At 40.4% G+C, this 24,923-nt stretch overlaps 1 protein-coding gene across 7 annotated transcripts in view; it reads left to right on the top strand.

The window, feature by feature from the left end:
* The first annotated feature begins 652 nt into the window (after nt 1-652).
* The window catches only part of ldlrap1b (low density lipoprotein receptor adaptor protein 1b), a 39,377-nt gene continuing 15,106 nt past the window's right edge, over nt 653-24,923 (top strand). For 6 of the 7 annotated variants that reach the window (XM_086147193.1, XM_086147223.1, XM_086147214.1 and 3 more), the window contains exons 1-4: nt 653-879; nt 20,315-20,457; nt 20,938-21,050; nt 23,289-23,403. In XM_086147193.1, coding sequence (XP_086003319.1) covers nt 795-879; nt 20,315-20,457; nt 20,938-21,050; nt 23,289-23,403 — 456 coding nt within the window. In that variant the 5' untranslated portion in view covers nt 653-794. Of the gene's footprint in view, nt 880-3,645; nt 3,703-20,314; nt 20,458-20,937; nt 21,051-23,288; nt 23,404-24,923 lie in introns of all 7 variants that reach the window. The other variant, XM_086147245.1, reaches the window with a different exon arrangement.

Genomic DNA, 24,923 nt, shown 5'->3' with positions numbered 1-24,923 from the left:
ACATACGGGTAGAAGAATGCTGAGATTAGAACTACTGAACAGGTCTGCAGGAAGAGCCAAAGGTGAGAGCCACTGACGTATTGGGGAACGACTTAAAGTTACTTGGTATGAGAGAAGAGGACGCAGAGGAGTGGAGTAGATGGAGGCAGATGATTTGCTGTGGCGCCTCCTGAAGGCGAAGAGAACAATAGAAAAGGGTTTCCTCAACCCAGATTCAAACAGTTTAACTCTTAATTGTTGTTCATGGACTAGGCATGGTGAGATGTCTGCAGTCAGAGCAAAGGGAGAGGGATAAATAGAAGAAATGAACTACAGTTTATGCTTAGCCATGAGTTTTTCTCCATGTATGGCATACATTTAGCAACTTCGGATGAACAGAAGTGGTTCTGATATCCAGCCGGTTTATGACTGGCCATGGCACTGAAATTAAATATATATCCACCACACGACCCAAGGAACACCATAGGAAGAAACCATAGGTGACCCATCCTATCGGTTCCTGGTCAAGGGCTTACCAACACTGTCACAGAAATTACTGGCTATAAATTAATCTGTACCGTGTATTAAGTCGACAGCACCGCACATTATCCATCAATTTACATATGTAACACCGCCTAGGGGGACGGACATGATAATCTGAGATCGACGGAAAGCTACCTGCACGGCGGGGCGAAAAGAGAGGGGAGTAAAGTTCGAAAGGGACGAAACTGGGTTCTATCCAACGAAGTATTTCGATAGTCGCGGGTAGGCTTGACGGCGGTGGTGGGGGTGGTTGCCCCACTTTAAATCGCGACATGGACGCCTTGAAATACGCTGGAAAGGCTATAATACGAAGTCCCAGCATCGCCAAACAATCCTGGGGTGGCGGCCGGCACAAAAGTAGGTATAGACTTGTTATATTCGTAACTATTGCGCCAGAATACAGGCTTAAATATGTTCAAATTTGTTTTAACCAAGCTAGCATCCACAAGCAGCCAAATGGACAACTGGCGTCAAACGTCACTTTACCCAACGTCTGACTTCACTCTGCCAAGCTGTAGTTGTCCCTGACAAAGAAATTCCCTGTTTGTGGTGGTTTGACATATTCCAGCGGCTCCAATATCCAGAAGTTCTACTCTATGGAAGCTATCAAAGTAGGATATATTCTACTGTGCTTCTGAACTCGGTCTCAAAACTGACAGCGGCCCACATTTCGCGACCGAGGCTTTGCCTCTTTAAGTAGCAAATTTAGCTACCGGTCTGGTTCACTGGGAGTTTTAACTCCATGTCTGTGCATGAAAGTACAAGTTTGAACATCTGCCACGTCACTCCTCATCCCGAGCGATTCATCGGCGTAGAGCCTGTGATGTTACGATATCGAGTCGGAAGAAAAAAAAGCTACGGCATAAAGACTGGTCCTTATGTCTGTCGGAGCTGTACTGTCCTAGCTGCTTAGTGTTGCTATGCGATTACACTACGTGAAGCAAAAATAGAGTGGTTGAGCGGTTGCAGTGTTTTTTTATATTGAAATCTCAACAATCTTCTGATTCAGTTCAAAGCTTCGCTTGACCGATGGGTTTGCTAATCACGAAATCACCTTCACATAGAGCTCGGGATGTCAACGTGAGGCTCAACTCCTTCTGGGGGAGGGGGGGGGGACAATCATCATTAGGACAGGAGCTTGGTCATTTACTATTAACACACAGAAGACGAGGGTTGCTCACCCTCCTCTTTATGGACAAAGGAGCACTTTGCACCGAGGTGTCACATGTGCTGGCCCGTGAAATTGATGCTTTGTTTTGGTCTGCTCCTGTTCAAGGGCGGAAATGCACAATAAGCAGAGTTCATCCACATTTTAGACACACAACACCAATGCATCGATAAGATTTTGGAATTTGGGGTGCTAAGCCTAACAGTGAAATCTTTGCTTCAAAGTATCATTCAGGGAATTTCATAAGCTATTCTTCCTTGGCAAGCGTTCAAAATAGATACATTTGATTCCTGAAACACTGTCAAGAGTTTTGATTTAGACTCAAAGGAGACAATGAGGGCCTTGATGTTGTTGAAACATTCATTTGTTTGAAATCTTGTTGTTAATATTTTATTCAATTAAAAAAACAAAGGTTTTGCCTGTAATGTGAAAACCATGATTGAACAATTTAAGGAAATAAAAATGACCATAGGCCTGAATCATAGGCCTTTTAGTACTGACAAAACACATCTAACCATGTCATCAGTCTTCAGCAAGTGATCTTGCATGATGATTAAAAAAAAATGCAACTAATTGAAAGAGAATTTTCAACTTGCATCCAAAGAAAATTCAGAAATTATTTGGAGGGAAGAATTATTCTGGTGTCTGCATTTAGTACTGATATTGGTAGCAAACATGTGTATCACAATTCAAAAATGACACCACACAACTAGTTATTAGATTGCTTGGCAAATTGATTGAATCTGTATAGAGAACTAATCTTTCCTCGCTGGAAAGTGTCAAGACAATGAATGAGTGAATATACTTTTGCTCAGAGGTTGTTTTGCTTTGTAAAAGACAAAGTTTCAACATTTAATTTTAACAGACTCCAGTGACGAGGAATAAATGTTGCTGCCTCAAGAAAAGTTTTCACTGTCAGCATCCCTTCATGTGGTTGGTCTGTAGTTGAAAATGTCTTCATGTTTCTGAAAGGCTCTAACATCACCAGATAGACAGCCAATTATTACAATTATTAGTATGAGAACTTGTTTGGACTTGTCCCAGCCACAAGCAAACTGGGGCAATAGAAACATACATGTTTCTATTATTTATCAAAACAATTCTTCTTTTCCTTGCTGGTTCTCCTACACTTCACCAGGACCAAATCAGGAACATTTTCAAACAGGGGCAGATATCCATTATTATGGGGCCAACTGCTGTACTCCCCATTATCATTTTAGGTTCATTGTGTGTGCTATTCGTTACAACATGTAGTAGGGGGAAGGCACTAAAAGTAATTTTTTCCCAGAAACTTCTAATGCCTTCTTGCTATTCAAGCGACACCAGGGCCTAACAACTAAACAGGAATGACAACTCATCAGTGTTTGTCAAAACTCCTTCTCTCCCCTCTATCTTATAGCCATAGATGGCTACGGTGAGGCAAACTTGCCCTGTCAAACAGGTTGTATCCATCTAACATTTGCCCCTCCTTTGTACTTCTACTCGATTCTTTCAGTTAATAACCTGTTAATTCTTTTTTTGAGTCTATGTATAAGAAAGTATCAGTCAAAGGCAGTGTCATGAATAATAAAACAACTTGTTCTGTGTAGATGTTTCAGTTGGTGCTTTGGTTGACTGTTGCTTTTGCATGCAGCTTAGCAGAATAATTTCAGGTTTCAAACCTGATAATTGTAGGGATTCACTGGAAAATGTGCCTTCCTATTTTGGTTGATATTGTTAGCTAATGCAATATATTTAGGTTTAGAAAGATAAAAATTTGAGGCAAAGCTTGCCACGTCTCCTTCGAGTTTATGCCCTTCCTTTGAATGGGCTTGGCCTGCTCTTTGCATCTGTTGACCCTGCATTCCTTTGCTTCTACATTCAGTTTGAGTTGCAACAGTTTCCTTTTCATTGTGTAGCATTAATGATGACATCACTTAAAAATTAAATCATGTCTGCATGACTTGCCTTTGCAGCCTTGCACAACTACATGGGCAAGAGCATGTGTGATGCATCAATTCCTTCACAGTTTTGTAAGTACCTGCTGAGCTGTCAAATATTTATCGCTGTACTTCTTTCTTGTTACAAACAAGTAGTTCCTATTTTCAGAAGAAAGCACAGTGTGTAATGGCAATATTACATTTGGAACACGTAAGGCTCAAGACGTTTTGCCCCCACATCTGGGGTCTGTCAGTTTTGTACAATTTGTATACTACCCAGATGGTTGGAAGGGTAATTGGGAATAGCCTTAAATTGTAGATATTTAATGTAGTGTTGTCAACACTGCCACTTGAGATTATATAGATTTTTGTGTGCGTAACTGATGGGGTACTGACTTATATTATTTGCATTATCCAGTTCTCAGTTCTATTCTGACTCGTGTGTGTATCCCGCACAAAGCCATTTAAAGGTTTCCTACTTCATTCCTCCTGAATGAAAAATTGAGTCTCCCCGATTGTGTATTCCATGTGCCCCTCTTTCCTTTAATACTGATGCATGCTTTGACCCCCACCCTACCCAACCCAAATTTGCAGCCAACCACCAAGTATGGATTGGAACCACTGTAACTAATCAGTCCACCTTGCTGGGAAGAAATAATTTACTGTATATAATCACCATTCTTGACCATGTCTTGACATATGGTCAGTGTGGCCTGTAGTTTCCACCTCAGAAGAAAATGTTGGTGTCTAGAAGATACTAACTGTGGCAATACAGCAATTAGGATGGTTGTAAATCACAGTTCTGTGTTTTTGGATAACTAACTGAACTTGGAAGCCGGTATGGTATTGATTGTTCTGTAAGCCCCACAATTACTGCTTCTTTCCCTAATGTGGTCTGAGCAAGTGCATAATTTGTCAAAAACAAGTGTCTTTCTCAAAAATTTTAGTTCCACATTTTTTCAAGCAGTATGTATTTTGCCTTTCATTAATCCTTATTTTGACAAAAAGTAAAAAAAAACAACTTGGCCCCAACAGCTGTCTCACCTGTATGTCATTCTAGTAATATTAGCTCTCCTTTTTAGTGCATTCTTTCAAGCCATACTTCTAGGATGGTACTTGTTTTCACAGCTGTTTTTTTTTTCCTTTTCCTGTCTTAATTTGCTTATGCAAAACGAAGTCCCAGAGTTATTTACATCCAAATCGGTGGAAGGATAAATTAGTGTCATAAATACTCCTTAAGTTTGAGTCCAATTTGAGAAATTAACCTTTTTGCATTGACCTAAACCAGTGCTTCTCAATTATTTTCTGATACAGCCTCCTGGGGGGCCCGGAGAGCAGCATTTTATCCATGAAATTGTTATATTTAGACCTCTGCATAACATTGTATCCTTCTTAACATTAAAGAAAAAAGGGAAAAAACGAAATATTGATCAACTTCCAACAAAGAATAACTTTATTAACATTGTTTTTTTTAGTCTGTAACAGAAAAGATTTTAAGTGCCTCAGTTTTCCCTGAAATTGAATCAATCCTTATGCAAACTACAAACATTTTTTTTATCAACACTAGAAAGTCAGCAACTGAACCATTCAAAACTGAAAAATAAAATAAAATCAAAAGTATTAATAATTTCAAATTGAACAGCAACACTTTAACCTACAAAACAAAAATTAATAAAACAATTTATGGGGATTTTTTTTTTTTTAAATCAACATCAGGAAGTCAGGATTAATGGCTTCAGTTTTTCGAAATGGGCCATGAAGCATGACAATGCAACTCACAGCTCACAATAAACACACCGGTCTTTCCTTGTGTCTCACCGTAATCACAGTGAAACCAAACGTTACATATGTTTCGTCAAGCTATGATGAGGAAATATGATTTTCGTTTTTTTCATTATCTCGGTCTCTCACCGCCTTTCGCCTTCCTGTTAAACATTTTCCATGGTTGCACTTCATATCTCCTGCTTTGTGCTGTGTGTGTTCATGTTTGGTGTAAAAAAAACGTACACCATAGAGCAAATACTCTGCGCCACCCACTGTGGATGTGCAATTACGCTTTATTCTTTTACAGCAAAAATATGCATATTCCCTGGTGGTTATATAAAGAATACCATTTCTATGCCTGAATGTCTCTACTAATGGATCTGACATATGACACCTCATGACCCGCACCTCTTTTTTTAAGTCATTAGGAATGCAGAGAATTATTTTTCATAGGGTACAACTCCTTCACCACTACCATTTTCCTTTCAGCACTTTTATTTCATTCATTTCATTTCATTTATTGGTTTATTAGGCCAGTGTACAATTACCTTAAGCACAGAGGCAGAGATGTTTATTCCAGTTTGTAGCTCATAGCTAATTTCCATCTGTAGTCCTGGTAAGACAATACAAATGTAAAACTGTACAAAATGACAATATATACAAAATATACAAATAGACAAAAAAATAACTATACAATATATAAACAGGCAATAAAATAAGTATTTTGCAAGTTGAAAGTGCAATGTATAATGTGATGTGATGTAATGTAATGTTGTGCCATTATTAGTTTGGTCATCTGGGGGCCATCAGATGATACTCAGAGGGGTAACATCTGATGGCAAAATACCTGTCTGGTATTGTTAGTGTGAGCAGGTACTCCAGAATCCAGTTTTTGAAGGCTCGTGTAAAAGTGTAAAAATCAGTCATGTTCTTTAGATTGTCTGGAAGCCCATTCCATTCTTTGATGGCTTTATAGGGAAAGGCAGATTGAGAAAAGGCAGACTTTCTTTAAGGAACATTGCAGTCTCCTCTAGACACTGACCTTAACACTCGACTTGTGAGTTGAGAGCAAGGCTGGATGCAGGTCTTAAGAGGAGGTGGGGTGGCGTTATGTAAAATTTTGTACACCAGAGGGATATCAGAGTACCTGATCAAGTTGTCGAAACTTAATATTTTAAAATTTTCCAAGACATGGCAATGATGTTAGTGCCTTGGCTTTTTATAGAGAATTTTCAGGGCTTGAATATGTAAAGATCTCAGAGATTTTAGAGCCGTTAGGTTAGCCTGAGACCATGATGATATCCAATATGAAATATAAGATTTGACAATGGCATCAAAGTTGGACTTTGCAGCTTCTAGTGATAGCGTGTTCCTAATATGTCGAAAGTTTGAAATGTTAAACTTCAAGGCATTACAGGTCTTTTTAATATGATTCTTAAAACTAAGTGAAGGATACAATATGATGCCTAGATATTTGACCTCTTCAACGTTTTTGATTATATGATTATTCACGTGAATATTTGGGAAGACATTTTGAGTTTTTTTTTGTTAGAGAAATACATTGTGACTGTTTTCTCAGTGTTCAATGCAAAGCAAGAGTTGTTGAGCCACTCTAGTGCATTTGCCATTGTGATGGATAGTTTGGCCGAAACAGAATTAGCATCAGAACAGTGCGCAAAAAAAGACTGTATCATCAGCATACATTAAGATTTCTACATCGCTGCAGATGGAGGGCAGGTCATTAATGTATAGAATGAAAAGTAATGGCCCCAGAATGGACCCTCGGGGCACGCCTGTTGTACAGGTCGTAAACGGTGAGGTTTTATTTTTTATTTTGACGCATTGGTAACGATTCGCAAGGTATGATTGAAACCGATTCATAGTATTTGCTGATAAATGAAAATTGTCCATATTGGTCAAAAGTATAGAGTTTTTCACAGTTTCAAATGCCTTACGAAGATCCAGAAAGACAGCCCCGACCATCCCTCCTTTGTCAGTACTGGATTTGATCACCTCGAGGAAATAGCAGCATGCTGTGTCAGTGGAATGGTTTGATCGGAAGCCAAATTGCATAGGATGTAACATGTTTCCATTGTTGAGATGATCAATCAGCTGTTCAGCAACAATTTTTTCAATAACTTTTAAGACAGCCGGGAGGATGCTAATGGGTCTGTAGTTCTTAATGTCTTTACAGTTTCCAGCTTTAAAAATAGGTGTCACGACAGCAGTTTTAAAAGAGGAGAGAAATACACATTCTTGCAATGACTGATTGATTATGTAAGTAATCGGTGCTGCTACAACATCTTCATATTTCTTTAAGAAGAGTGAATCAAGCCCCCATGAGTCCTTCGCTCTTGAGTTGGAGAGTGATGAAATTATTTTGGTGACCTTGTATTCATTCACACTATGAAGGACCAGTGCCTCCACCTGAGTGGAGGATGGGCCTCCTGTGTTTACGCAATCCATGGTCCCAGCAGAAGCTGATGCTGAAGATGATGTTGCAGGCAGCTCTGGATTTGATACAATGCACAATTCTGAGATGGACAAAACAAAATAATTGTTGAACATGGTGGCTACAGACAGGCTGTCCTTTACAGTGGCTTGTGCTCCAGATGAAAGTGCTCTGTCAGTACAGGAGTTTATGTTAAGTTCGATGGAATCGTTTCCTGCCTGCTCTTTCCCTGATAATTTGTCAATACATTTTCATATCATTTTATTGTTACCTTTAGCCTTTTTAATAATGTCTGAGAAGAAATCTGCCTTTGCCTTTCTTAATTGACCTATGACCTTGTGTCTAAGGCTTTTAAAAGTCCATTGATCTGTCCTTAGTCTTGTCTTGAGAAACTTTTTTGATGCGTTGTCTCACTTTCATTAAAAGCCATATTCCCCAAGCCATGGGAGAGATTTTTTACTTTTAAATTTTTGCGGTTGCGTTTTTGTAAATTTTGAGAGAATTTGGACAATTGAGTTTCTAAGAGTGTTGAGTGCTTGCTCAGGGTCCTGACTACTAACTAAATCGATTTGGATATTGTTTTTTATTTCAATATCTAATAGCTCCAAGTCACATTTTGGAATAAATGAAACATATGTTTTCTCTCTATTTTGATTTCTGTGACAAGATTTATTAAGTTTCCTTGAGATTAAGGTTAGATTATGATCCGATAAACCAGTTATCAGATTGTAAGTTTTATTAACACGGTCAATTTTGTTAGTGAGAATTAGGTCTATTAATGTTTTGGTGGAGCTTGTGATTCTAGTTGGGTTCTTTATTACCTGAGTAAAATTAGATTGTTTAGCTAGGTGCCTTAACTTGTTAGATCGCGTATTGTCCATCCAGTTCAGATTAAAATCACCCATTGTTATGGTTTCCTTGTCATTACAAGCTTTGAGTACATCTTTCAACAGGTCAAAAAATACATCCTTCTCATTAGGTGGCCTGTATATTACAATAACATTAAAAGAAATTTCAAGAGACAAACACATTGTTGCCCTACACACTCCAGGGCATTTTGAGGAAGATCTATCTGTTAACACATTAAGTTATCTTTGATATATAATATTACACCACCTCCTTTTTTGTTGGGTCTATCCCTTTGGAATACTTTATAGTTTGGAATGGTGTAGGCACCTGCTGCTGTTCTCTGAGTTAACCATGTTTCTGAAAGTCCTAAATAATCAAGATTAGAGTCATGCAATAGCTTTTCTAGTTGTTTAGTTTTTGAGGGCAGGTTCTGATATTAATGTGTCCGCCTAAAAGTCCCTAAGGTTTAGCTTTGGGGTCCCAAAGGATTTTCGCATGGTTAACTGTCTGTAAAAGTATAGTTTGTCGTTGCTTATGTAATACCTTAATGGTAGTGAGTTGCCATGAGAGCTGAGGTGGTGGAGGCCTGGTTAGCTGCAGCTGATTATGATTAGCGGTTGACTCATGTGCTGCCAAGGAAATTACATATATATGATAATTTTCTTATTACATTTTTGTTTTTGTTGTTTTATCATCTCCAGAAAAATGTTAAGGCACTTAAATGAAAAAGCTCAACATGTGCAATTCCAAATCTGTGATTTTGAGTGTCAGAGCTTTGGTTTCATTGTCAACAAAATGAGTAGTTAAATTACTTTGTATGCCGTTTGTATACTACTTGTATATTAATCTTAATGGTTTCTACTACATAAGACCTCTCAGCACTCTCTGTAAATCAAGCCCTGGATTTGTGTCTGGATAGCCCATTCTGTTTTTGTCAGCATATCTGTATGTATGATACTTTGCTATGGCAGCCCTCAGGTCCAATCAGGTGCTGCAACATTATTAGACCATTAGACAGTTATATTTGCAATTACAGTTCTTGACTGTAACTTTCTTAAATGTGGTAAAGGGCTTTTGTGTGTTTTTTTTTTTTTTTTTGTAGGTCAGTCAAGTGGTGCTTTGGATTCAGTTATCCAGCTGTATTTCACCAGTTTTTTCTGTACTTACCCTCACTCCTTTTTGTTTTCAAAAAACACATTGAGGTGGATTTCAGTCAACATTAAGGCTTAACACTTGGAAGAAATTAACGGTTTCAGTCTAAAACACTTTCTGCATCACATTGACAACTCCACCCTTTCAAACTAGTCACATTTTCAAAGACTTCAAGATACATCCAGGAGTCTGCAGAGATAGGGCACATTGTGATAAGACAAGCATTCAGAGTTCAGGAACTCTGAATACAGAGATCTTTAAGTATCAGTTTCTTTTCCCTGTTAGGAGTACATTCTGGCCTCAGCTACTCATCAGCTATAATCCTTGGCTTGCATGATCACTGTTTGCTCTTTGTCTCTGCATTTCCCTCCCCACTTTTTCCTTTTAAATTGATTTATAAGTACTACACTGAGAAACACTTAATTCAGTGTCAGGACTTAAATGATCCCCATAAGATAGTCCTCCTCTGCAAATCCTTTCCATTAGTAAAGTGAAACTAGTTTGGGTCTTGAAATGAAAGATTTCATACCTCAACAAAACTTCCCTTGGATCTTTGGGAATGCCCCATTACTTTATGTAGTAAGAATATCCTTAGTCTGCAGGCATAACAAGTGACACACCCAAAGACCCACAAAAGGGGACACTGGCAGCAAGCTTAAGTAATACACTATGTTAACATAACTTAGTTTGTACTGATGATATCTTTTCATGAATTAGCCTGTTTCTGTTATATGTGTATGATAGCGTTTTTTTGTATGTCACACAAATAGCCATTGCTCTAAATGTTGAATATGTGAAATCTTCTGTATATTATTATTACCAAATAAACTGCCGTTTAGCTGAACAATAGTATAGGACCAAGCTTTGTACCATACAAGGATGGTGACAATGGATTCAGTAACATACTTTTCCTTTTCCTTTTTACTGTGAGCTTTTGTCTTGCAAACAATGTGCTTATGGTTAAGCACTGGTTATGTCAGTGCTTGACACTTACCTGCACTAAGATAAACAGCCTTAACAGAAAATGGCTACACACAGACTGTGGGGTATTCAAAGAGGGCGCTGATCATGAGGAATATACATCGGCTGTCCTGTCCTATGTTCATTTCTGCACCAACAAGCACTGTTTCCCAACCAAAAGCCGTGGACTGACAGCACAGTGAGTCCTCTGCTCAAAGCCTGGGATGTCGCCTATAGAGCAGCCTGGCCTACAGCAGGGCCTGGAGGGATCTGAGAAAGGGCATACATCAAAACAGGCTCAGACAATGCATTGAGGACCACTTCAACAACAACAACCCACGCCACATGTGGAGAGGCATCAGGGCCATCACTGATTGCAAAAGCAGTACCCAGCAGCCCAGCCACGACCCCAACCTGCCTGACACCCTGCACAGGTACTTTGCTCACTTAAACTCGTCAAGCTGCAGAGAGGCTCCACTTTTCCTCAGCCAGACGTGCAGCACCAGCTTCTCATCCTGAAGCTGCACCAGGTGAGTTCTACCCTGGGGAAGATCAACACCAACAGGGCCGCAGGACAAGACGGGGTGTCAGACTGGACCCTGAAGTCATTCACGGAACAAGTGGCAGAGGTCTTTCTGGATATCTTCAATCTGTCCCTACAACTGTCCACCTCCCTGGCTGCCTCAAGTTGTTAATAATTGTGCCTGTGCTGAAAAGATCAACCTTCAGTATCCTCACTGATTACTGTCCTGTCAGCCTGACACAAATAATCAAGTACTCTGAGAGGATCCTCCTCAGACACATCAAAGATGCTATCCCTGCTGGGCTGGACAGCCTACAGTTTGCTTACGGGGAGAACTGTTCAACGGAAGATGCTGTCTCGCTAGCACTTCACACAGCCTTGTCTCACCTACAACGCCCCCATACCTACGCCAGGATGCTGTTCGTGGACTTCAGCTCGGCCTTCAACACCTCTTCCAAGACAAGTTGACCCTGAAACTCTGCAACCTTGGTTTGCCTGCCTCCCTGTGTTTGTGGATCTACTCCCTCACTAACCAGCCTCAGGTAGTGAGGTTGGGGAACTCCACATCTTCCCTTGGGATCCTGAACACTGGCATGCTACAAGGCTGCATACTCAGCCCGGTCCTCTTCACATGCAACTGTCTAGTCATTCACCCCACAAACAACACCATTATTAAGTTTGCAGATGACACCACTGTGGTGGGCCTCAGACAATAATGAGACCCACTACAGAGAAGAGATCCGGCACATAACTCAGTGGTGCTTAAACAATAACCTCATCCTAAACACAAGCAAGACCATACACATTGTTGTGGATTACCAGAGGTCCAGAAGAACGGCACATGCTCCTCTCCACATAAATGGGGACACAGGGGAGGGCTGTATAGGACCTATCCTATCTGACCTGGGCCACTAACACCTCACATCTGGTAAAGAAAGCCCAGCAACAAATCTTCCTCAGCAAGCTGAAGCAAACTGGGCTGTCCTCTCAGTTGTTCATAAACTTCTACAGATTGGCAATAGAAAGCAACCTCTGTCTCAGCACTACAGTGTGGTTTAGTGGCTGCATGACAGGAGACAGAAAGGAGCTGGCCTGGGTGGTGGGAACAGCACAGGGCATTATGGGCTGCCTTCTTCCTGATCTGGGCTTTATCTACGATGCCCGAACACAGAAGAAGGCTAAGAACATTGCAATGGATCTCACCGGGGCAACCCTGTCTCCATTCCTCTTCATCCTCTTCACCTCCGACTTCCAGTACAATTCCGGTTCCTGCCACTTCCAGAAAATCTGCGATGACACTTCCATCGTTGGATGCATCAACAATGACGAGGAGGAGTACAGAGGTCTGATCGGTCTTTTGTTGAGTGGAGCAACCACCCTCTACTCAACATCTTCAAGACCAAGGAGGTGGGTGTGGACTTCTGGAAGAATGGTAGGAGACGGGCACCATCCAGGGTGAAGAGGTGGAGATAGTGGACTCCTGCAAGTACCTTGGGGTCCACATCAACAACTAACTGGACTGGTCACACAACACTGATGCACTCTACAGGAAGGGTCAGAGAAGGATGTTCTTCCTAAGGAGACAGGTTGTTTGATGTCTGTAGTGGGCCCCTCAATGGTAGCCAGCGCACTCCTCTTCGGTTTAGAACGCCGGTGGGGGCGCTGCCAGGACTGGAGAGGTCAATAGGCCCAATAAGATAGTGAGGAAAGCTCGCTTGGTGGTGGGACTGAACCTGGACCATCTTCAATTGGTGGCAGTGGGGAAGATGAAGGACAAACATGGAGCTATCCTGGACAATCCTCCCCAACCCCTGCACAATGAGTAATGGCTGAAGGAGCTGCCTTCAGCCAACGGTCCATCCCCGGTGCACCCCGGTGCAAAACCGAACACTCCAGAAACTCCTTTGTGCCCACAGCCATCAGACTGTGCAATAGCAGTCTGGCCGGAACGCAGCTCTGACCGGCCTGATGCACCTGTGCTGCTTCCACAATTCCACAATCTTACTCCCCTACCCCGTTCAGGTCATGTCCTAACTCTGCTGTCCCTCCTTTTTTGTCCAAGCCTGCACACATCCTGCCTATTTTTGTTAAATTATTATATTCATTGCTATTTATTCTTGTCACTCTGTTTATATTGTTGTTTAGTTCTAGTTGTGTATTTTTCACCGTCCTGTATGTCCTCCGAGCAGGGAGCTCTCATTGGAAAATTTCACCGTGCTTGCACAATGATAATTGTGCAGAAAAAATCTTGATTCCTAATGCTGCACTTTTCATGGTGAAATGAACACTGATGGAAAAACATTGTCAGTAGTTACAATTTAGGACTTTAATTTTAGCTGCATAGTTAGATTGTGGAAATCTCTTTGCATTAAGTCTTAAATTATCTTTCTCCCCTCATCAGAGCCAGCACATTCTAAATTAGCCCAAAGTTTCCTGATTGGAACTATTTTTTTTCCAAGAAAGACCTTTATTGTAACGTTCAGTTATACACAGAGCACAACATCAGCGAAATTTGACCCATCATGGGTGAACCATGAGCAGGATACAGCTACTGAACAGCACCGGGGAACAAAGAGGGGTTTAGTGTCTTGCTCAACAACACTTTGATAGGCTAGGAGGTGTCAGGAATCGAGTTAGGAATGTTTGGTTCCAAGGACAACAGCTCTATAATGTGTTCTTCCATTTTGAAATAAGGGTTCAGACCAAGGATATATATAAAACCAAATCCAACAATGACAGAGAAAATGACATTTGTTTGATAATGTACTGTATATCTGAAATTTAGTATTGAGAATTTAGTGGGAAAAGTGTACATTTTAATTTCCATGCTAATTATTTTTTTAATGTTTTCCAGTAGGTGCTTGATTTCTCATATCCTTTGCTACCATTCTTCTTGATTCTATTAATACATTTCGATAATACATTTTTCACAGCACTGATTCAGGCCAATCACAGTTGTGCAGACCCAAGTAAATTAGCTCAAATTTGAATACTGTTCTATATTTATATGTATAATTTGTATTTATATGTATAATGTATAACAACAGTGGCCTTTCTAGGAAGAAGAACGTAAATATTTTTTACATGAGGTTTTTTTCCAGTATATAGTTTTTATTTTTTGGTTCACTGATTTTTAAACAAATCGTCAATGTCTCTGCCAAAGTATTTTTTTTAGATGTGCTGGTATGGATCCTTTACTAGTGACATAATTGCCTTGAGTTATCAAATAATTTTGATATGCAATTATTATAAGGCTTAATTTAATTCAATTTTAACATCAAATTATAGCAACTGGTGACAGGATAATATTGTCAAATAATACCAAGTTTAATTGACAAATGGGTCATGCGGTTCTTTAAGCTGTCACTTCAACTGTAAAAGTTTGGGCCATCCCTCCATTCTACACAGCAGCCATCAAATTGATTGTTCCATCTTTGTCTTTTGATCAAGTTACTGCACATTTCATATGGTTAACATGACAATTCCAGCTTCAGGGCTAAAATGTGAACCAATACTGCTTGAACAAGAGTCTTTTTTCAAAATGTATGATCATAGGTACCATAATTTCCAGACTATTGAGCGCACCTTAACATAAGCCACACTGGCTATCTTGGGCTTCGTCCTGCGCAGTAAAACTGTCAAAGTGGTCCTCATCGGTGTCAGAGTTGAACGGACTCAGAATTTCCCGGTCATTTCATCGGTATGATGTGACGAGAATAAATGTTTTAGTGGCGTGAAGCTCGCTCCCCCCCCAAAAAAAGTCCATATATGAGCTGCAGCGTTGTTTAACTGAAAAAAGTCGCGGCTTATCGTCCAGAAATTAGGGTACTCAAATTGGGCTTGGTTGGCATGAGCCTATAATCAGCTGAAAATAGGGGCAGCGTGGCGCAGGAGGTAGAGCAATCCTTTGGAACCGAGCATTCCTGGTTCGATTCCCGGCTCTTCCTAGTGAAGGGGTCGGCAAACTTTAACACCCAAGGAGTCATTTGGACCCGGTTTCCATAGAAAAGAAAACACTGGTAGTCGCAATTATTTTTTTGATGTCTAAAATAAAGGTACCACTGTATATATTGCTTTTTTATTGCCTTTACACTTTGTATAAACAAGTGTATAGTGTGTTGCTTATGAAATTCATGAAGTGCTATAGAGAAAATTAAATCTTATTTATGTAATGAACACATTTTGAGCTTTGGGCTTTCAGAGTGGCTAGCGAAGCTTTAATCTGAATTTTAAAAATAAATTGGGGAAAAAAATCACTTTGTTAGTAAACAAACAATAAATATTTGCAAAATATCTACATAAATATTTATTTTACCTGGTTAATGGGACCTCTGTTCCTGAACTTCTGCACACAGCATTTGCAAATCAGGGCTATACCGGCTGGCGGGTATACCGGCTTCTGTAAGTGTGACGTTTATTTTGAGCGTTGAAAAATAATAAATTGAATTTTTTTTTAATATTCCAAGATCACAATAATCTTCCAATTTAGAACAAAAAATTAGAAAAAGGAAGTAAAAAAATAAAATACACTTCAATCAAATACTTATAATTTATTTTCCCAAGCCACTCGAGGCCGCAGTGTAAGGATGAAAGAGCCGCATGCGGCTCTGGAGCCGCTGGTGTCTGACCCCTGTCCTAGTGTGTTGAAGTGTTGTTGAGTAAGACACTGAACCCATAACTGCTCCCCTGGCGATGATGGATGTCATGCCGACTGCTCATGGTTCATCCATGATGGGTTATGATGGGTTGAGAATTAATTTTCCCACAGGGATTAATAAATACATAAATTATAAATTATGGTTAAATTATTGAAAAATATTAAAATGTGGAAATAAATGTTGCCTGGGTCCCATTGTCTTTATGACTACATGGCTTTGTTTGATCTTTTTACCTGTTCCCTTTTTCTTCGCGACTGATTGTCATTTGTCAGTTATCCAGTTAGTCTGTTTCGCAGCACTGGAAATGCCCCACAGTACCAATACATTTATCTGTAGTCCATAACAAGCTCATTCTTGGTCATGTAAATCTCCCTCCTGTGCCAAATGTAAATGTTTTCTTAACTGAAAGTAGCCTGCAACAAAGATCTGGACCTCCCATTTTTAACTGATATTGAAGATTTACCACAAGTTTCAGGTAAAATTGGCATCACGAGTTGAAGTGAATTGAAGTGAGTCAAGTCATGAAATAGGATGGCATGGATAAGCTGGATAAAGGATAACGATATTTTTTTTCCCTTGACAAATGAAAGTATTGCTGCCCAGTTTTCTACTTTCAAAATTGGCCTGTCAGTGATATGAGGTTTCTCTTGTGAATCCTCGTAGAACAAGCCATTCTAACTTAGTGAGCATTTATGCACCCCCCTTATCCCAAAAAGGATTCACAGCGCCAAAGTACTGTATTTTTTCCGCACTATAAGGCGCATCGGATTGTAAGGCGCAGCTTCAATGAATGGCCTATTTTTAATTTTTAAACTTCAGACAGCCCTTGACATGGGCTGACTCAAGCAGGGGAACCTTCCATGGGATGCATGATTTTAAACCATCGCATCTCAGTGTACTAGTGATAGTAGCTTTGGAAGTGGTTGTCACAGCTATCTTTGAGTCAGAAATCTAGCTGATAAGCAAGGGATCAAATACTTATTTGAAGGCCCCCCCCCTTTTTTTAAATTAATTAATTAATTAATTTTTTAGATTCTCTCTCACAGTGACAGAATGCACCAATAATGAAAATTTTAGACCCCGCCATGATTTTTGAACGGGAGAACCTGCAAAATCACTGGGGGATCAAATATTTATTGACCTGACAGTAGCTGTGGTGGTGTGGAAGTGTATAGGAGAGGTGGTGGTCGAGTTTCTGACAAGAGTATTCAACAGGGTCTTAGAGAGTGAAAAGATGCCTGAAGAATGGAGACGAAGTGTGATGGTGCCCCTTTTTAAGAATAAAGGGGATATGCAGAATTGCGGCAACTAGCTGATGAACCATTTAATGAAGTTATGGGAAAGATTAGTGGAAACTAGACTGAGCGCAGAAGTCAGCATTTGTGAACAGTAATATGGCTTCATGCCTAGAAAGAGTATTACAGTTGCAGTATTTGCTTTGAGAATGCTAATAGAGAAGTACAGAGAAGGCCAGAGGGAGCTACCTTGTGTTTTTGTCTGGTAAAAGCTTATGACAGGGTGCCAAGAGAGGAGGTCTGGTATTGTATCAGGAAGTCTTGAGTGGTAGAGAAGTATGCTAGACTGTTGCAGGACATGTATGCTAGCTGTGAGACAGTGGTGCGGTGTGCTGTACGAGTAACAGATAAGTTCAAGGGGGAGGTGGGACTCATTCAGGGATCAGCTCTGAGCCCCTTCTTGTTTGCAGTGGTGATGGACCGGCTGACAGATGAGGTCAGACGGGAATCTCTATCGACCATACTATTTGCAGATGACATTGTGATCTGTAGTGAGAGCAGAGAACAGGTTGAGGAAAATCTAGAGAGGTGGAGGTATGCGCTGGAGAGAAGAGGAATGAAGGTTAGTCGCAGCAAGACAGAGTATGTGTGTGAATAAGAGGAACCCCGGGTAGAATGGTCAGGCTACAGGGAGTGGAGATCAAGAAGTTGGAGGACTTCAGGTACTTGGAACAGTCCAGAGCAGTGGAAAGTGTGGAAAAGAAGTGAAGAGACGGGTTCAAACAGGTTGGAATGGTGTCAGGGGTACTATGTGATAGAAGACTATTGGCCACAATGAAAGGAAAGGTGTACAAGACAGTGGTGAGATCAGCGATGGTGTATGGACTAGAAACAGTTACAATGCCAAAAAGACAGGAGGCAGAGCGAGAGGTCGCAGAGATGAAGATGCTAAGGTTCTCTTTGGGAGTGACCAGGATGGATAGGATCAAGAATGAGTCTAACAGAGGAACAGCACATGTTAGATGTTTTGGATAGAAGATCAGAGAAGCCAGACTGAGATGGTTCTGCCATGTACAGAGGAGGGATAGTGTATATATTGGTAGATGTATGCTGGAATGGGAGCTCCCAGGCAGGTCTCAAGGAAGCCCAAATAGAAGATTTATGGACGTAGTGAGAGAGGACATGAAGGTAGCTGGTGAAAGAGAGGAGGATACAGAGAATAGGGTTTGATGGAGAGGGTTGATTTGCTGTGGCGACCCCTGAAGGGAAAAGCTGAAAGGCGAAGAAGGTTTTTAGGGGACAAATTCATCTTCCTTCCTGTGCTTGCAGTTGAATCTCATCATGGTAAACCAATTTATCTCTTATGAGGAAAATTCTTACGTTACTGTAGCAGCAAATGAACTCATACTGGGCTTTCTACATCTTCTTTCTAGACCGGGGTGGGCAAACAGTACATATCAGACTCGTCTGACATTTGTCTGAACATTGTCTGGCATTTACTTTGAAAATAAAACCAGCTTGGTTTTGAAGGCTCTGACGTTTGCTTGCATTTCATGCATTACCTGGTTTTCCCTTGAAGCTTCACATACAGCTCATCAATGTGTATCAGTATGTATACAGTAAAGGGTAAATCACAAAGTAAATCTGTATAATTCAGCTCAGGGAAATTCTGAAGTGTGCTCAAGTTGCTCCAAAAATGAAATAATATTCTGTTTGAGCGCCCACATTCACTGATCTAATCATTCATATCAAGTATGAATTCTGTACCAAGAGAAAGACCAACAGGCTGGATGTGGCCTGTGGGCCGTAGTTTGCCCACCCCTGTTCTAGACAGGTATTGATTGCATCATGTCCAGAAAGTTTATTTACGTGTCAGTGATTGCGAAATATGAAGCAAGGAGTTTTAGGAAAATGTAAACATGGAACTTAATTGGTTGGTTTTTATTAAGACCATTTGATCACACATTTGTCTTGTGGTGCAATTAATGGCTCAACATACCAATTGCTCCGTACTTAAGTTATGCACCCTTCACACTTCACCCTCACCTACAGCTTCACTAGCAAGATGAGCCTTAAATCAAAACAGTGTTTCAGTTTTGGTGTCATTACTGCACTTTGTATTGTAATATAGTTCTTACTTACATGATGTTAGAGGCACTAAAGCAGTGCTTCACAATTATTTTCTGGTACCCCCCCCACCCCCCAGGAAGAAAAAAACATTTTACACCCATGCCCACTCTCTGCTGCCTGAAGAGCAGGGATTTGTCTATAAAATTGTTATATGTACACCTCTGCATAACATCGTATCCTTATTAACATTAAATAAAAGATTTTTTTTTTTCTAAATCAACATGAGGGCGTCAGGATTAATGGCTACAATGAGCACGTTTTGCAGTGCACAGCTTTTCAACACGTGACATTGCAAATCCCATCACACCGTAAGTACACCGGTCTTTCCTCGGCACAGTGAAGCAAAAGTGCTATATAAGCTTCGTCATATTTCCTTGTCTTAGAGATAATGAAACTAACAAAAGTCACCCAAAAGCTGTCTCTCACCTCTCTTCATTAGGCCTATTATATATTTCCATGGTTTCCATGGTTCCTGCTCTGTGCTGTGGGTGCGCATGCTCAGTGCAAAAAAACTGCACCATAGAGCTAATACTCTGCGCACACTCTGTCAATGAGAGCACCACTGCCACCTTGTGTGGATGTGCATTACACTTTATTCTAGTAAAGCAAAAATCTGCAGGTTCCCCCAGGGTCACAGACAGCGCCCCTGTCATCGCACTGCCCCCCCAAGTGGGCGCGCCCCGCTATTTGAGAAGCAATGCACCGAAGCGCAATCAGTGTTTCTAATTGAAAACTTAAGTAACATTGATTCTTTTGAAATTGTTCAAAAAAGTTCATTCTTTGATGCAATTTTCTTAACTGAAAATACAATTCCTGATAATGTGTGTCAAGTGTATTCCAGTGCAAAGGCTTCAATTAGTATTTCACAGTTCCAGTTGACCAGTGAACACCTTGCAGTATTGACACATATAACAAGAGTATCTGTCTCCCATAGTGATGCAGAGATGTATTAGTTATGTGTTTTTGTGTCTCTCCTTTGCAGAACTCCCTGAAAACTGGACAGACACAAGGGAAACTCTACTAGAAGGCATGGTGTTTCAGCTCAAGTATCTTGGTGTCACAATGGTTGAGGAGCCCAAAGGAGAAGAGCTCTCTGCAGCTGCTGTCAAGAGGATAGTGGCAACGGTCAGAAACAACACATACAAACACTCTTGGACACAGGTGCTATGTTCTTTTTCATGGTAGCCTGAAACCTAAAATAGCAATGATAGTTCGCTTATACAAATGCATGTTCTTCTACAATCCAAGGGGATTAAATAAATATGTTGGGCGTTCTCAAACCCCTGCCAGGTCTGCCCTTTCAATCCTATATCCTCAGGTATGGCCAAGCACACAAATTATTACTTCAACACCCACAAAACTGAGGGTGAGGATGCGAGAGAGAACAACATCAGGGCTTTCAGAATCACCACAGCAGTAGAGAGGTTTTCCCCCCTCAGAATCAGTTTTGCTCAAACATCTAGTCTGCTTCCGACATCATCATCATCATCATGATCTTACATCAACTGAAAATCTTTGAGTAATTTTCCCGACAAACCTGACATTTTTCCCCCTTTTTCTTTCCATCCTTCTCCATCCCTTCCTGTTTACTTGTCCATATTCCAGGCCAAAGCCAGTGGAAAAAAGCCCCAGAAAGTCACCTTAACTGTATCTCCACGTGGGATCATCCTTTACGACAGTGCCTCCAACCAGCTGGTAGAAAACATTTCCATATATAGGTTAGTCATTCAGTTTTAACTCCTTGGTCACAGAGTTCTAAGTATGTTGTTATCTCCTGTTTTGCAATTACTGTTATTAGGCTGTTACTTATTCATCAAATATGACTGTCAGCATTAATTGGTGTGTGCCTTTGACAAAGTGTAAAGTGTTGTGGCTTGATGGATGTAAAGTGAATGATGAGTACAAAGTACATCAGATGTACTGTATATCCTATAGATCTATCTGGAAGTCAAATCATCTGCATATTTAAACCCCTACCTTATTTGCCTCTACCTGCATTTTTCAATTTATCCTGCCTATTGCTTGCTTCTAATTTGAGTTAGGGTAGACTAATTTGCTAAAAGTCTTTATGTCAAAGGAAAATGGGAATTCTCATTTTCTCTCCTTAACTACAAATATATTTTAAATTATAATAGACTGGAAATTGACTTCCACACATTCTGTTACAATGTTGGAAAGGTTATGTTTTCAGTTTTCCTTGAAGGAGCATGTTTTCAGCAAAATTTCCATCCACTTACTTGTTAAATGCTGTGTTTTCAATTATCGAACATCTGTAGGTGAAACAGCAGTTGAGTTCACTTTTATTTTTGGGGGGGGACTCAAAATACCTATCTCTGCATTCTATGAAGGTCGCAAGACTAAATCAAATCAGAATTGCACTCTGAGGTCTCTAGAGGAACGACCAAGAAAGAATGAGGAACGTCACTACTGATGCAGTCCATTCAGACACTAAAAGAACATGCATCATTAACTTTAATACTATAATCTCTATGTTGTCTTACGTCCTGCAAGTAACTATGATTGTAATTGGCTTAATCAGTCAGTGATGACCTGTTTAAGGAAAGTGCCTTTTTCTGTTTAGTTATTTTATGTGCTGAAAAGAGTATAAAAAGTCAGAAAACTGTAAAATAAGTAATTCAAAAACTGTCCTACTTCATTGTGATGCTTTGTTCAAACCAGCACAACCTCATGATACACAGTTTGATATCAGAGGGCACTATCAAGCGTTTAAAAAAATGTCAGTTATTATTCAAATCACTGTGGTCTGTGGTGCATTTTCTGTACAAGGCTGCACTAATGTGAATTCTTTGATTTGAGAAATATAAAAGTTAATAATGGAGCAATTTAAAGGCTGACTTTGTGAGGTGGTTCCAGCCGCAACCCCAGGAAGGTCTGAAAACGTATATAACCCCTTTGTTGTTAAGTAAAAGAAAGGTGCTGTTTGCTCATATATCTAATATATTAAGACTTAGCTTTGAATATTCTGAGCCTGTCACAACCTGAGCTCCTTTGCTCACTGAATTTACGATTTCGATATTGCCCAGGGATATCCCATGATATGGCTCTCTCATTATGCCCATTCCTTCTTAGCCTCACTCACATCCTATCATCAATGCATGAGAGTAACCTCATATCCTCTCCCAGGTCCTTGGCATCTCTCATTTTGCAGGTTCCCATGAGATGTAGTTCTGCTACACTGGTCTTGCCAGGCATCCACCATTGCTTGATATTAAAGACATGATTCTATAATTTCAACCATTACCAAGGTCCAAGGAATCTGCCTGGTAAAAGGCAGCTTTTCCTTGCCACTGCTGCTGATGCTTGCTCATAGGGGAATGTTGAGCCTCTGTAAATAATTTTAAAGAGTGTGGTCTAGACCTATTCTAAAGTGACAAATGTATTGTGTTTTTGTTTATGCAAAAGAAAAAATTGACTTGACAAACTTTTATTATATAAAGTCATTAATTAACATGTGACAATGCCATACTGACGTACTTTGCTTGTGTTTGGCAAGGAGAGGAAGGGCGGATGACACTTCTTGTCCATAAGGAAGCATGCAAGCATTTTCTGTGTTATGTGTATAATAAATCAATCTTCTTTTTGATGCACTTTTGTGTGTGGATCTTTTCAAACTCTACTTAGTTGACTTTTTTTTCTTGATCCAGAACCCACCCCTAACTGGGTCGCGAATGTGCATGTGTTTTAAGTTGTGTTTTAATTTCACAACATGATGGGTCCTTGTACATACCTGTTCAAAGCTTTAATATTTTTAATGCTGCTGGCTTCACCAGTGCCAGTGATAAAAGTTAGATTCAACAGTTTCAAGCACATTATTGGACAAGCTTGAGAGCTTTGTGCAAATGATTTTGAAGTGTGGCCTCACTAGATATAGGACGAAGCTATAAAGTTATTAGTTCTTATTGAAGTGTGTTTGTGTCTGTATATTTTGTTTCCAGAATATCCTATTGCACAGCAGACAAGATGCATGACAAAGTGTTTGCCTACATCGTTCAGAGCCAACACAACGAAACCTTGGAGTGCCATGCTTTCCTCTGCACGAAGAAAAAAATGGTAAGCCAGTGCTTCTCAATTATTTTGTGATACATGCCCCCCTAGGTAAAAGAAAACATTCCCCCCCCACTCTCTGCTTATGTATACCTTTGCATAACATTGCATCCTTATTAAAATTAAACAAAAAGAAGGTATTAGATACACCTGTCCAACTGCTCGTTAACACTCAATTTCTAATCAGCCAATCACATGGCGCCAACTCAGTGCATTTGGGCATGTAGCCATGGTCAAGACAATCTCCTGCAGTTCAAACCGAGCATCAGTATGGGGAAGAAAGGTGATTTGAGTGACTTTGAACGTGGCATGGTTGTTGGTGCCAGAAGGGCTGGTCTGAGTATTTCACAAACTGCTGATCTACTGGGATTTTCACGCACAACCATCTCTAGGGTTTACAGAGAATGGTCCGAAAAAGAAAAAATATCCAGTGAGCGGCAGTTCTGTGGGCGGAAATGCCTTGTTGATGCCGGAGGTCAGAGGAGAATGGCTAGACTGGTTCGAGCTGATAGAAAGGCAACAGTGACTCAAATAACCACCCGTTACAACCAAGGTAGGCAGAAGAGCATCTCTGAATGCACAGTATGTCGAACTTTGAGGCAGATGGGCTACAGCAGCAGAAGACCACGCCGGGTGCCACTCCTTTCAGCTAAGAACAGGAAATTGAGGCTACAATTTGCACAAGCTCATCGAAATTGGACAATAGAAGATTGGAAAAACGTTGCCTGGTCTGATGAGTCTCAATTTCTGCTGCGACTTTCGGATGGTAGGGTCAGAATTTGGCGTCAACAACATGAAAGCATGGATCCATCCTGCCTTGTATCAACGGTTCAGGCTGGTGGTGGTGGTGTAATGGTGTGGGGAATATTTTCTTGGCACTCTTTGGGCCCCTTGTACCAATTGAGCATCGTTGCAATGCCACAGCCTACCTGAGTATTGTTGCTGACCATGTCCATCCCTTTATGACCACAATGTACCCAGCTTCTGATGGCTACTTTCAGCAGGATAATGCGCCATGTCATAAAGCTGGAATCATCTCAGACTGGTTTCTTGAACATGACAATGAGTTCACTGTACTCAAATGGCCTCCACAGTCACCAGATCTCAATCCAATAGAGCATCTTTGGGATGTGGTGGAATGGGAGATTCGCATCATGGATGTGCAACCAACAAATCTGCACCAACTGTGTGATGCCATCATGTTAATATGGACCAAACTCTCTGAGGAATGCTTCCAGCACCTTGTTGAATCTATGCCACGAAGAATTGAGGCAGTTCTGAAGGCAAAAGGGGGTCCAACCCGTTACTAGCATGGTGTACCTAATAAAGTGGCCGGTGAGTGTGGATCAACTTGCAACAAAGAATATCTTTATTTACATTGTTTTCTAGTCTGTAACAGAAAAGATTTAAAGTGCATCAATTTGCCTGAAATGTTAAAAAAAAAAGGCCTGATTTTAACGTTAAACATTTTTTTGACTGACTGACTGAACCATTTCATAGTGAAAAATAAAATCAATGAATAATAC

Source organism: Fistularia commersonii, chromosome 1 (assembly GCF_037954325.1).
Source record: "Fistularia commersonii isolate RoL2024-O1a breed Wild chromosome 1, RoL_Fcom_v1.0, whole genome shotgun sequence".
In the NCBI taxonomy this organism is placed as follows: domain Eukaryota; kingdom Metazoa; phylum Chordata; class Actinopteri; order Syngnathiformes; family Fistulariidae; genus Fistularia; species Fistularia commersonii.
The sequence above is the reverse complement of the archived record's forward strand: the minus strand, read 5'-3'. Positions and strand labels throughout refer to the sequence as shown.